General features: G+C 55.2%; 3 protein-coding genes across 5 annotated transcripts; 2 read left to right on the top strand and 1 right to left on the bottom strand.

The window, feature by feature from the left end:
* Positions 1 to 217: 217 nt before the first annotated feature.
* On the top strand, positions 218 to 2,957 carry PGP (phosphoglycolate phosphatase). The gene is made up of 2 exons (XM_037034412.1): positions 218 to 935; positions 1,036 to 2,957. The coding sequence occupies exons 1-2, from the start codon at positions 296 to 298 to the stop codon at positions 1,359 to 1,361; spliced, it is 966 nt and encodes a 321-aa protein (XP_036890307.1). The 5' UTR covers positions 218 to 295; the 3' UTR covers positions 1,362 to 2,957.
* A 563-nt stretch (positions 2,958 to 3,520) lies between these two features.
* Positions 3,521 to 9,932, bottom strand: MLST8 (MTOR associated protein MLST8). 3 transcript variants are annotated; one of them, XM_037034409.1, is made up of 9 exons: positions 9,722 to 9,932; positions 8,701 to 8,875; positions 8,470 to 8,521; positions 8,224 to 8,386; positions 7,733 to 7,808; positions 7,494 to 7,646; positions 6,489 to 6,613; positions 6,154 to 6,317; positions 3,521 to 6,025 (listed from the first exon to the last, which is right to left on the bottom strand). In XM_037034409.1, exons 2-9 carry the CDS (start codon positions 8,827 to 8,829, stop codon positions 5,907 to 5,909), a joined length of 981 nt encoding a protein of 326 aa, XP_036890304.1. In that variant the 5' UTR covers positions 8,830 to 8,875; positions 9,722 to 9,932; the 3' UTR covers positions 3,521 to 5,906. The 3 variants fall into 3 exon arrangements, with proteins under 3 accessions (XP_036890304.1, XP_036890305.1, XP_036890306.1); XM_037034410.1 differs by lacking the exon at positions 9,722 to 9,932 and adding an exon at positions 9,587 to 9,715; XM_037034411.1 differs by lacking the exon at positions 9,722 to 9,932 and adding an exon at positions 9,277 to 9,497.
* BRICD5 (BRICHOS domain containing 5) lies at positions 3,993 to 5,579 on the top strand. The gene is made up of 6 exons (XM_037034413.1): positions 3,993 to 4,043; positions 4,219 to 4,338; positions 4,548 to 4,703; positions 4,789 to 4,890; positions 5,153 to 5,306; positions 5,379 to 5,579. Exons 1-6 carry the CDS (start codon positions 3,993 to 3,995, stop codon positions 5,471 to 5,473), a joined length of 678 nt encoding a protein of 225 aa, XP_036890308.1. The 3' UTR covers positions 5,474 to 5,579.
* Positions 9,933 to 12,491: the final 2,559 nt, after the last annotated feature.

The raw sequence follows: 12,491 nt of genomic DNA, 5'->3' as shown, positions 1-12,491 counted from the left end.
AGTGAATGCTCCACTCTGAATGCCGGTTGGCTCACTGCCAGCCAATCATCGGAGCGTCCCTGGCCCCGCAGCCAATAGCCTTCAGCTTCCCTGAGCCCGGCCATGAAGGTTGGCGCCGAGCTCCCGCAACCCGTGGTAGGCCGGGGCGGATTGGCGCAGTCAGTGCCCAATAGGCGGTGCGCGTGAGGTGGGGGGGGGACGAGTGCTCGCCCCGCGGGGGCGGGGCGAGCGCGACGGCGGGCGTCTGAGAGGAGCGGCCGGTGACTGCCGGTGGCGGGGACGGTAGAGGGCGGCCATGGCACAGCCGGAGGCCGGCGGCGATGACCCTCGCTGCGTGCGGCTGAGCGCCGAGCGGGCCCAAGCGCTGCTGGCCGACGTGGACACGCTGCTGTTCGACTGCGACGGTGTGCTGTGGCGAGGTGAGACGGCCATACCCGGGGCGCCCGAGGCCCTAACGGCGCTGCGGGCCTGCGGCAAGCGCCTGGGCTTCATCACCAACAACAGCAGCAAGACCCGTGAGGCCTACGCCGAGAAGCTGCGGCGCCTGGGCTTCGGTGGCCCCGCGGGACCCGGCGCCAACCTCGAGGTCTTCGGCACGGCCTACTGCACCGCGCTCTACCTGCGCCAGCGCCTGACCGGCGCCCCGGCTCCCAAGGCCTACGTGCTGGGCAGTGCGGCGCTGGCCGCGGAGCTGGAGGCCGTGGGCGTCGCCTGCGTGGGTGTGGGGCCGGATCCCCTGGAGGGCGACGGCCCCGGCGCCTGGCTGGACGCGCCCCTGGAGCCCGACGTGCGTGCTGTCGTGGTGGGCTTCGACCCGCACTTCAGCTACATGAAGCTCACCAAAGCCGTGCGCTACCTGCAGCAGCCTAGCTGTCTACTCGTGGGCACCAACATGGACAACCGGCTCCCGCTCGAGAACGGCCGCTTCATCGCGGGTCCGTGCGCCCTGGGGGCGGGAGGTTGGAGGGCGGGCGGCGGGCCCCTCCGGTCCTCTGACCCCGGGCGCTGTCCTCCCCTTCCCTCTCCGCCCCGCAGGTACAGGTTGTCTGGTCCGAGCCGTGGAGATGGCCGCCCAGCGCCAGGCCGACATCATAGGGAAGCCCAGCCGTTTCATCTTCGACTGCGTGTCCCAGGAGTACGGCATTAACCCGGAGCGCACCGTCATGGTGGGAGATCGCCTGGACACAGACATCCTCCTGGGTGTCAGCTGTGGCCTGAAGACCATCCTGACCCTCACCGGAGTGTCCACTCTGGAAGATGTGAAGACTAATCAGGAAAGTGACTGCATGTCTAAGAGGAAAATGGTCCCTGACTTCTATGTTGACAGCATAGCCGACCTTTTGCCTGCCCTTCAAGGTTAAAGATTTAGCGTCTTTAAGCTACAGAATAAAAAAAATTGAAAACTACTTAACCAAATTAACAGGTGGGGCTTAAGCTCTTGATTAGCTACGTGGCTTCAAAGAGTGTACTTGGAGTTAAGCAAAAGCACTAGTTAACCTTGTAAGTAAACGTTTGGTGGGCGATTTTGTTACAGACCTTTATAATTTTAAGATGCACTTTTAAACTTGGAGGGCATTGTGGGGGTCCTTGGTTGCTGGTAGCAAGAGCAGGCTTCACATCTGTCCACGATTCAGATAACCTAAGGGCCTGCTGATAGAACTGAGGTGTCACGTATTTTATTGAAAATTTCATTCAGGGATTAAGCCTCCTTGCAGGGCAAAGGGGAGAAGGGGCTGATTATTTTGACTGTCACAGGAAATGTGTACACACCAATGCATGGCCCCATTGGTGTGGTCAGCAACAGAGGAACCTGCTGATGTATCTTGCCTGCAGGGTGGGAGTGGAGGAGGGGGCTGCCGCTCCATAGTGTCTCCCTGTCCTGGAGGTGAGGGGTGCAGCCCTCACCATTACCCCACACTTCCTTAAAAACCACTCTGATTTCATAGTTGAGTGTCTGTTGTGTTTCAAATGCCCAGGGCTGGCACTCTTCATACATGATTGTGCAACTCTGTGAACTCAGTCCAGCTAAAGCTCGGCTTTCTCAAATGTGCATTTAAACTCAAATGACATGGACTGAGCATATTGGCCAAGTGGCCAGAAGGGCATGAATGCCTTTGCTGAACTTTGGCCTGCTGTTTAGGAAGCTTTGTTACCAAAAATTATTTTTTTAAACCTTTGAACAACTTTATTAAGGGATGGAATTGAATCTTACGTGTGTTAATAGCTGTGCTCTGTCCTTAGGGCATAAATCCTACTGAAGAAGTCTCAATACCCTGCAGCCAAGCCAGAAGCAGGGTTAAAGTCTTGTGCAAGCCAAGGAATACCTGCTACCCGGGCTGCCCTCTGGGGAAGTAAAGTCCCCAAGAACAGGAAAATGGTTCCTGCAAAGCATCCAATCTCTTCCTGTCCTCCTGTACCCTTGGTTGGGTGGGAGTTAGATACCAATCATCCATGAAGCCAACTATCTTGGCCCTGGAGTCTTCTGTCAGTGGCCAGTTGGAGGACCGGCCTTTAGCAAAAGGCCTGATAAGCAGACTCTCCAGCTGCACTTGTAGGGAAGAGCCTGGGAAGCTGTTCCTTTGGGTGAACTCCTTTCTGGTGCCTTGCCCTACAGCCTGTGGCTTTTCTCCTAGCTGCAGAATCACAGCACTCTTGCTTGTTCTCTAAGTTATCAGAAATAAAGGGTATCCCAAGCCTTTAGCTCCTCTCAGGCCTGGAGTGTCTGGGGTTTGGACTTTGCCATGGGGAAACAGCAGCACAACCGGTGCCTATGAGGTTAGTGGTGCTGATGTTGACTCTGCAAGGTTAGCTCAAGGTGGGTCTTGATATTGAGCAGGCCTGTCAGGGCATTGTCGCACACAGCAGGTGCACAGCCAGCAACACCTTCCTCTTCTGCACCCCATCTCTGCCCTTATTGCACTGTGTGAACCCAAATGCATATTAAACTCTCAAACCCATGCTGACTAGCGTTCCTTGCTCTCGCCTTGACAGCAGCCTTCACACAAGAGGCTGTCTAACCTTAGTATGGGTGCCGGGTGGGAGGACATTTGAAGGCCATTCTGGGATTTCGGTTCCAGAGCTAGAAACCCAAGCCCATCTCAGGCTCATTACAGAGGGACAGCATCTGAAGATCCAGGAAAAATGAGGCACAAAGCAAAACGACAGTAGGATAGGCCTCTTGGTGATGACACCCATGTTGCGAAAGCTACCCGAGTTGGGGGAGCCTTGTCGCAATCCTGTGTCAAGCGGCCAGATATGCAAGTTAGGAGCTCAGTTCAGTTAGAGCATACCATGCTGGACGGGGCAGGGACTGGCAGACATGAGGCTGACCTAACTATCCCAGGGCATAAGGGAGGTTCGAGTAGGCTACCTTTGCAATCCCAGAGTCTCCTGGAAGCCATCCTGGTCTTGCACATGCTCTGTGGGATGCTAGGCAACCCATACTGTATTGGAGGGCTGGGAAGTGGCTGGAGTGCATGTGGAAGGAAGTATGGTGGCAGAGCAGAGTCCAATACCAGTCTCACAGAACAGGATTTATTGATGGTTTGCTGTGCCAGGCCTCGTGCCCAGCCTTAGGCATGAGGTAACACAGGAGGTAACGTAGGAGACTAGAAATAGGCCTCTTTAGGAAAAAATTAATCTGCCCCCAACCATACTAGAAAGTTACCCTTACCAGGTCTGGGCTGCTCTCCCTCACACTCAGCAGGTTTTGATTTTCATAATGGCCAAGCTCTACACCCTCCCAGGCTCGTGCTGTCTGGCTAGCACAGGCTGTCAGGAGAGCCAGACACAGTGACAAGCACCATCCCCCTCCCCAGGTGGAATGAGGGAGGGCTGTCCTGGCTCAGGTAGCTGGGCTGGGAAGGAGGCAGGAGGGTCAGGAGGGGAGGGGGCCAGGACGGTTGCTTGGCTCATCAGCAGCTCCTGAAGTTTCCCTGGCTGACTCGGGGGGGGGCTGCAGACAATCACTGCATTGTCACCAGGGCTGCATCATGGAGCAGGGAAGCTGCTGTGCAGAGGACCCCGGGCCTGGGCCTGTCAGGGTGAGTGCCTCCCACCAACTAGTGCCTTCTCCTGCGACAAAGACCTCGGGCATGCCCTGGACAGGGGACAAGAAGGCAGCACCCATCACCCACACCTCCTCAGCCCCTACTTTCCCTGAGCCAGCCTGCTCCCTGGTGTGTGGTCCAGGCCTCACTGACTGCAATGTGCCCTCAGGTGAAGACCAGGCCATGCCACGGGGGCTGGAGGGCCCTGGGCCTGCTGCTGTTGCTGGCATTGGCCACTGCTGGGGCTGTGACTGGAGGGCTTCTTGGCTTTTCCCACAGCCCTCCCAAGGTGAGCCTCCTCAAACCCAGGCAGGTGCAGGGGTGCAGATGGGAAGGTGGAGGAGAGACCAGCAAACCCAGTCCTACAGTGGAGCCAGGGCTCAGCTGAGCTGAGGAGGGGAGGACAGGTGGAGAGGGCAGAAGCCTCAAAACAAAGCTGGAGGAGGAAGGTTGAAGGCTGCCTTGGCTTGCCCAGCTGAGCTCTGGCTTCCCACTCAGCCACTGCTGCGGATGTTCCATCTGACCCACCCGAGCTCCAGGGTGTACCGGTCCAACCAAACTGCGCAGGTGGATGTGGCCCAGAATGTGGCGACCATCAGGGTAACCCCAGCTCACAGCAACCACAGCTGGGCAGTACTGTTCGATGGGCAGAGTGTGAGTTGGCTGGGGGGGGGGAAGGAGGGTTGCTGCCCAAAGGTGTTCAGGTGGACCTGTCTTACCTGCCTGCCTGCCTCCCCAGGGCTGTGTCTGTTACCGCCCTGCGGAGCATCGGGCCTGCTTCCTCCACCCCATGGAACCCAGAGATCGCACGACCCTGCAGCTTCTGGTGAACACTTCAAGGGTGAGCAGCCCCTGTAATCCCATGGCCAGGCTTCCCAGACCAGGGGCCAGACAATGGGTCCTGTGTGTAGCCTGGGCCTGGGGTGGGCTGAGGCTCTGGTTTCAGGGGAACAGAAGCTCTATCTTCCCTTTGCTGAGGCTGCTGACAAGAGCTGAAGGCGGGGCTGGCACAGTAGTGGCATGTCCAGGGATTCATTAACCCTGCCCAGCCAAAAGCAGTACAAGTGTCCCTGGCCAACGGCCCGATAGAGCCTTCTCTGCAGGTTCAGGAGTCTCACAGCCCCACCCAGGACACCTACTATGCCCAGGAGCTGCTGGCAGTTCTCGGGAGCTGTGAGGTGGACCCTGCCCAGGTGGGGGCTTCGGTGCAACACTTTTGCACAAAGACCCCCATTTATTGGGCCCATCGAGCACAGGGTGAGTCGGGTGGCTATATGGGGAGAGGCCTGGGCTCCCACGGATGGGGTTCATGGAAGCCCCTCCCTCCAGGGCCCCAGAGGCAGCGACTGATCTACCTATGCATCGACATCTGCTTCCCAAGCAACATCTGCGTGTCAGTCTGCTTTTATTACCTCCCAGACTGAGCCCCCATCCTGCCTAGCTCCATAGGCCAGCCAGCTGGCTGGTTTTGTCATCAGTACCATGGAAGGCAGCCACTGGTGGGGACTAATAAACCCCTCCACCTGGCCATGATTGTGTTCTCTGTAGCCTTGGCACACATAACAGGGGTGGGGAGAGGGGGAAAGCACTGGCTTGGGGGTGGGCAGCAGCCATGCTGGCTTGGGTCCGCTCCCTGAGCCCTGTACATCCAGATAAGCAACTAGGGGCTACAAGAGCCCCCAGGCAGATCAGCCTGGCCAGTCTAGGCTGGCCAAGGGTATCAGGGAAAGTCAGTCAGGTGCAGCTGGCCTAGGCTGGTAGAGGTTAGCCTGTGGGGATTCTCTCTAACTTGGCAGCTGAACAGTCATATCTAGCCAGTGTCTCCTGATGGCTGCCTGCAGTTCACAGGGGCACAGGCTAGCCCAACACACTGTCATTGAAGGCCAAGCAGACCACGGCTTTCTGGTGGCCGCCGTACTCTCTCTTGATCTCTCCCGTCTCCACGCACCAGAGCCGGGCCAGATTGTCAGAGGAGGCTGCAAGGAGGGGGGACATAGGCAGCAGCTCAGAATTTGGCCCCAGGCTGGGCCATTCTGGAGGCTGGCTTCCAGGTGGCAGGGAAGCTGAGCTAGTGGGGTGGAGGGGCAGGGTAGGTGGGGCTCACCAGTGACAATGTACTGGGAGTCCCCTGAGAAGGCACAGCCCCACATCCAGCCTCGGGATGACTCTCCAGGGTTGCTGCTTTTGATGCTCAGCTCTGTCATCAGGGAGAAATTGGACGTCCTCCAAATCTTACACGTCTGGTCGGCCGAGCAGGTGGCGAGGAGCCTAGGAGTGGGTATGGGCATGGTGGGGGGGGGGCTCATCAGCAGCCACTCCAGCCTGCACCCCCTGCTGTCCACCAAACAGGCCCTGACCCATCAAGCCCCCAGTCCCAAGGAGGTTCCTTCCTCCCTGAAGCCATCTGAGGGTTCTTGGCCCCCCAAGCCCCCCACACACGTGGAGTCTGGACTGAAGCGGCACTGTAGGGCATAGCGGGTGTGTGCTGGAATCTTGGTCTTGGGAATGAGCTGGGTCACCTCATCACCAATGCCCCCCGTCAGATTCCAGACGTAGCAGTTTCCCTGTTGGATAGAAGAAAAGTCATGGGAAGACCAGAGCTCCCAGTGTGACACATGGGGAAAGATGCCCCAGCAGGCAGACTCAGGTGCAGGGAACGCCATCCAACACTGTGGCTGTACACAGGGGGGCTGGGGACATACAGCAGGCACATCCGGTCCTGCCTGTAGGGAGCACCAGGGAAGCCTGACCCCATCCAAGGGCTGTACCTGGGAGGCTGAGAGCAGGAGGCCGTGTCTAACCTTCCCGAAGGGTGCTGCTGGCCAACAGGAATGTTAAGAATGAGATGGGAGGAGGGCATCCCAGAAAGGGAACAGCAGCACAAAGGCTCAGAGGAGAGCAGTCTGGGGATGTGGTAAGACCAGTGATTTATTGTACATTAAAGGGAGAAAATGAGTTCGGACAGGAGATCAGGGGCCAAACCACAGCATCTTGAGGCCATGGTAAGGAGCCAGGCCACAGTAAGGAGCCACGCAATGCTATGTATGCAGGGGGAACAATGGGATCAGGCTGGTACAGCTAAAAAAATGCTCTGGTGGCAGAGAGAGAGTGGAATGGAGTAAGGGGAGATCAGAGAGGAAGGAGGGAAGCCACTGAGGGGAGGAGACAAGGGGAGACAAGGAAAACTTAGAGCCAGAAATGAAGAGGTGGTAGGGACAGACTTGGAAAGTTCAGGAAATGGAATCTGCTGAGGGGGCTACAACAGTCAATGACAGACGTTGGCTTGACTTTGGTGGCTGGGTTGGAGCTAGAGCCCAGGACTGGGGAGTAGGACTGTGGAGTAAGGGGAGGGGCCCAGGGGACACCTGGGGAATAAGCCGACCTGTAGAGATTAAGGGAGATGAGGGAGCTGGTCTCCCCCACTGCACCCACCCCAGGACTCACAGTGCTGTTGACTGCTGCCATGTAGCTGGCATCTGGGTCAATGTGGGCAGATGTGATGGAGACCTCAGGCTCAGGGATCAGCTGCTCATTGTGGTCAGTTTTCAAGTCCCAGATGTGGATAGCGCCGCTCTGGTCACCTACAATTAGCTCTGCCTGGAGTGCAGGGGAGGTGAGGCTTATAAGGCAGGACCCCTGCCCTCCATAGCCTCGGGATGTCCAGCCCTATGCCTACCACTCACCTGGTTGGGATGCAGGCACACACAGTTAATAGGCGCATTCACCTGGAAGATCCGCTGACACTGCAGGTTGCGGGACCTTTGGGGTGAGAGATATACACTGCCTGTAGGGATATGCTGGTGTCCCACCCAGATGCCATTTCCCTGGCATTTAGCCTTGTCCCTCTGCTGATAGGAGCTGCCCCACAGGAAATACTTGGGACGCTTGGCACTCACCAGGGGCAGCCCGAAGCCAGTGACTGACTGATAAGGGGCATAAAGGCCAGCCCCTTGCCTCAAGGCAGGACTTATTCTTTGACACTTTGTATTGCGTTGTCCCTTCCCTAACTTGCTTTCCTCGTTGCCCTCAATAAATCACCCACATGGGAAACCCTGTCTCAGCCTCTGCTGAGAGGAAACCCAGCTTAAGTCACTCTCCAGCCTGGCCCTCACCCCCCCATATCCAGCACCCCCACATATCTAGGCAGTAGGCCCCTCCTGCCTGGCACCCACACCTGAGGTCCCAGATTCGAGCAGTGCAGTCTTCCCCGCCCGTGTACATCCAGCGGCCGTCCTCATGGAAGCCCACAGACGCGATGTTCTTATTGACCCCATCATAGCTGATGATGGGGTTGGGGTTATTGGAGTTGAGGTCATACATGCGGATATGCTGATAACCTGTTGGCATAGGCCAAACTGAAGTTAGGCTGTGCCTAGATAAACCCATCAGAAGTTAGGGGTCGGATTGAGGGTACAGGTACCTGCAGCAGCAATCATGCTGCGGTCAGGCGTGATCTCCAGTGCATTCACCTGCTATGTCTATTAAGGAGGATGACCAGCAGAGTCCTGGGATAAGGGGCCCTCAAGGCCACTACCATATGGCTCAGCTGCTGCTCTATCTTCCCTACCTGAAGATAGGCCTTTGTCCAAGCTGTTATCCCACCAGGGATCCTGTCCAGCACCACCCTGCCCACCTTCCCAGCAGAGGATACAGAATCCTGGTGCTGCACTGTGCGGGTGCAAATCCCACTGTGGGCCTGCCAAAACCGCACGGTGTGGTCATAGCCCGCAGTGGCCAAGATAACAGGATCACTGCCCACTGTGCCTGGGGATGTGTTCATGTTGTGTTGTCTTGGAAGACTCCACAGGGATTAAAGGTCAGAGCATCTGAAAAAGAGAAAAGTGAGTATACGCTTCATGTCCTAAACCAGCGATTTTCAATTTTTTTCTTTTTTTTTTAAAGATTTTTATTTATTTTTAGAGAAGGGAAGAGGGGTAAAGAGATGGAGAGAAACATCAATGTGCAAGAGATACACTGACCAGTTGCCTCTTGCATGCCCCCAACTGGGGACTTGGGCTACAACCCAGGCATGTGCCCTGACTGGGAATCGACCTGGCAACCTTTCATCTCACAGGCCAGCACTCAACCCACTGAGCCACACCGGCCAGGGCTTCAACCTTTTTCATTTCATGGCAAACATAAACTAATTACTAAAAGTCTGTGGTACACCAAAAAACACAATTTTTTCTCATCTGACAAACGATAGGTGTAATTTTGATTTACTCACACTGGACGGCTATTGTGTTGGCTCTTGTCTTTTTTTAAAACTTGACAACCTAAAGGGAAAAAGGTCACTGCACTTGACTAAATAGGTATTGCATGCTTTAAAAATTCTTGTGGCACACCAGTTGAAAATCGATATCCTAAACAGATTATCGTTCTACTCGGAGAGAGATTACTGCCATTTTAGAGATGGAGAAAGTGAGGCTCAGTGAGGTTCAGGGACACAGGTGGCAACTGACCAGCGACACCCTCTCAGCTACAAGGCGTGTGCTACTTTCCGGCCGGCCCCAGACTCGCCCCAGACACCACCTCACCCGCCGCCAGGGGGCAGTCACACCCGGAATGTCACCCTGCCGCAGGGGCTGGCCACGCGTGCGCAAGGAGGCAGAAGGGCCAAAAGGAAAGCCGAGTGTTGCAGCTGCGCATGCGTAGCAGGCCGGCGGCTAGACCTGAAGTGAAGGGGCGTTCTGTGGCTGGACCCTGGTGCTCCCCGGTGCTCCGCCGACAGTCGTGACTCTATCCCACTGGGCCAGCTTCCTCCGATCGCGCTCTCCCGACCACACAGTAGCTGCTCTCTAGCTCTCGTCCCGCCACCTCGGTACCTTACGGGCGACTCTGCGCTCCGCTGCAGACCAGGACGGCGAGCAGAGCCGGAATGAGTCGATAGTCTGAGGCCGAGCGTAGAGTTATCGATGGGCCTTTAGGACGACACCACCGGACTACGAGGGGGTGGGTGGGACGAGACCAAAGTTATGGCGCTGGGGGGCCCCTCCCGCCCGGAAAAACCTGTAGAGGCCTTGGTGATCCTTAGCGCCGCCAGGTAGATGAACAAAAGTAACGGCTCCAGCGTTCTCCTCATTCGCCCACCCCACCCCCGTGAAAGGGCTATTTATTTTCCAGGCTTGGGTCCCGAGGCCAGGTCGCAGCACCCCCTCCATTCCTTTAGTCCCCTACTCCCCATTCGGGCTAGGATTTCCAGGTAAATTACCGAACGCTTAGTTGCATGTGAATTTCAGACAAACATCAATAACTTCTAAAATATATCACTATGTCCCAAATATTGCATGAAATAAACTAAAAAGTTATTCATTTGTCCACGTTAATTCAAATGTAACTAGGATTTCTGTAGTTTTCGCTAAATCTGGCAACCCTAGACTGGACCCTTACAAGCCTTTCCAGCTCGTTCCTGATCCTCCATTCCTCCAACTCAGCCCAGTGACCCCTCCAAAACTGGGTCCTTCATACCTTATTTCCCATTCCAGCCCTACCACACTCCACGCACGTGGCCTCACCCTCTTTCACAGAAAAGAAGTCCTTAAGACAGGCTCTCCCACAGTTCTCACCATGCTTAAAATGCAGCTCCACCCCAACCCCCTTCTGTATCTGGCCCTTTGACCAAGGCCACATCCCCTGCCCATCCACTTGGGCCCTGAGTCCCAGGAAACTTCTTAATGTACTCTCCCCAACTCCCCTCCTTCCTTCTCCTCAGCCTTTAAACTTCACAAAAGAACCCAAAACTTTCCTTCCAGCCAGCGCTCTGTCCTCCAAAGAGCTGTCTTTACTACCTTGCTGACTCCACATCCTCACTCCCCACTTTACTCCTCTTTTTTTTAATTTTTAAAGATTTTATTTATTTATCTTTAGAGGGGAAAGGAAGGAGAGAAGGAGAGAAATATCAATGTATGGTTGCCTCTCGTGAGTTCCCCGCTGGGAACTGGCCCGCAACCCAGGCATGTGCCCTGACTGGGAATCAAACCATGTTCGTCTGGTTCGCAGGCCCGCGTTCAATCCACTGAGCTACACCATCCAGGGCCCTGCTTTACTCCTCTTGATGTGAGGTCTTCTCTTCCAGCTCACCAGTGAAAATGTCACAAGGTCACTCACCCTGCCAGACTCAGCTGATTCATTCTGCATCTGGACACGGCTGCACAGTGGTTGACAGCCCTGCTCCTGAAAAGCTCCTGTTGCCTAGCTTCTTTCCAGACACTCAAGTCTCTCTCTGCCCCTGAAGGCTGGTGCCCTTCAGAGGTCTTGTCTCCTTCCAAATCCACATTATTCCTGGGGTGGGAGGTGGGGGTGGGGGGGCGGCTGCAGCAGGTTGTCCATTCTCCAGAGCTTGCAATATCACCACATCTGTGACAGCACCTTTCCAGCACCTTTCCATCCCTTCTCCAGCTCAGATCTGGCTCCCTGTGATACACTGTCCCTGGAAGTCCCCATGGACACCACTCTTCACAACCAAGACAATTCACCATAGACTTACCTAACTGTGTGCCAGGGGCCACTTGGGTGTTACACCTAGGTGTGATCCAGCCACATCCACCACCCTGTCTCCCACAGCAGCCTCCTGACCTGCCCCGCCCCGCCCCGCCCCACCACCACCACCACTCTGGCCCTCCTTCAAGGTATCCTACACATTGCAAAGTGGTCTTTTAAAAACCTAAGTCTGAGCCCTGTTAGAAGTCTTCAGGGGTTTTCTGTCCTCCAGACTCCGACCTGGCCACTGCAGAACCGGCAGCTTTCTCCCTCTCTCTGTTTCATAGGCCGGTTGCTCCATTCCCACCTAGCCAGAGCAGATGATTCCCTATCAGACACTCCCTTCTGAACCATTGCCCACACCTTGGAGGCCTTCCCCTTCACCTCTTTACCTGTTGAACTCCTGGTTTTCCGCAACTTTCAGAGCATTTGGAGGGCTTATTCTGTATGGGGCATTGTTTTCATTGAAATTCACACAATATGAAATTAACCATTTTCAAAATTTGTTTCACTTAGTACATTCACAAGGTCGTGCAACCACCACCTCTGTCTAGTTCCAGTATATTTTCATCACCACAGAAGAAAACCCCTACCATGATGCGGTCACTTCTCATGTCCCCTCCCTTCTCAACCTCCCCTCTCACACCCTCCCTTTCCAGCTCTTGGCAACCATCAATCTACTTTCTGTCTACAAGGATTTGCCTATTCTGGTTTTTTTTAAATCTTCATTTCCCCCACCCCTTCCCTTTCAGCCTCAGCTCATTTTCAGTCTGCTTCTGTTTTGTTTATTCATTTTTTTTAGATTCAACATATAAGTGAAATCATAGGATAGTTATCCTTCTCTTTCTGCCTCATTTCACTTAGCATATAATCTCTAGGTCCAAACGTGTTGTTGCAAATGGCAAGATTTCACTATTATTTTATTTTATTTTATTTATCTTTAGAGGGGAAGGGAAGGAGAGA

This window comes from Sturnira hondurensis, unplaced genomic scaffold (assembly GCF_014824575.4).
Source record: "Sturnira hondurensis isolate 20B ecotype Veracruz unplaced genomic scaffold, ASM1482457v3 Scaffold0022179, whole genome shotgun sequence".
NCBI classification, from domain to species: domain Eukaryota; kingdom Metazoa; phylum Chordata; class Mammalia; order Chiroptera; family Phyllostomidae; genus Sturnira; species Sturnira hondurensis.
Note: the sequence above shows the minus strand (reverse complement) of the source record. Positions and strands in the feature narration are given on the sequence as shown.

Excerpts from the sequence above, each read along its gene's own strand:
- MLST8 (XM_037034409.1), bottom strand. The coding sequence starts at position 8,829 with ATGAACACATCCCCAGGCACAGTGGGCAGTGATCCTGTTATCTTGGCC. Across the intron at positions 7,809-8,223 it reads GCTCGAATCTGGGACCTCAG|GTCCCGCAACCTGCAGTGTC; the intron begins GTGTGGGTGCCA and ends CTCACCCCAAAG. Across the intron at positions 6,318-6,488 it reads CGCTTCAGTCCAGACTCCAC|GCTCCTCGCCACCTGCTCGG; the intron begins GTGTGTGGGGGG and ends ACCCACTCCTAG.
- BRICD5 (XM_037034413.1), top strand. The coding sequence starts at position 3,993 with ATGGAGCAGGGAAGCTGCTGTGCAGAGGACCCCGGGCCTGGGCCTGTC. Across the intron at positions 4,044-4,218 it reads CCGGGCCTGGGCCTGTCAGG|GTGAAGACCAGGCCATGCCA; the intron begins GTGAGTGCCTCC and ends ATGTGCCCTCAG. Across the intron at positions 4,891-5,152 it reads TTCTGGTGAACACTTCAAGG|GTTCAGGAGTCTCACAGCCC; the intron begins GTGAGCAGCCCC and ends CCTTCTCTGCAG.
- PGP (XM_037034412.1), top strand. The coding sequence starts at position 296 with ATGGCACAGCCGGAGGCCGGCGGCGATGACCCTCGCTGCGTGCGGCTG. Across the intron at positions 936-1,035 it reads GAACGGCCGCTTCATCGCGG|GTACAGGTTGTCTGGTCCGA; the intron begins GTCCGTGCGCCC and ends TCCGCCCCGCAG.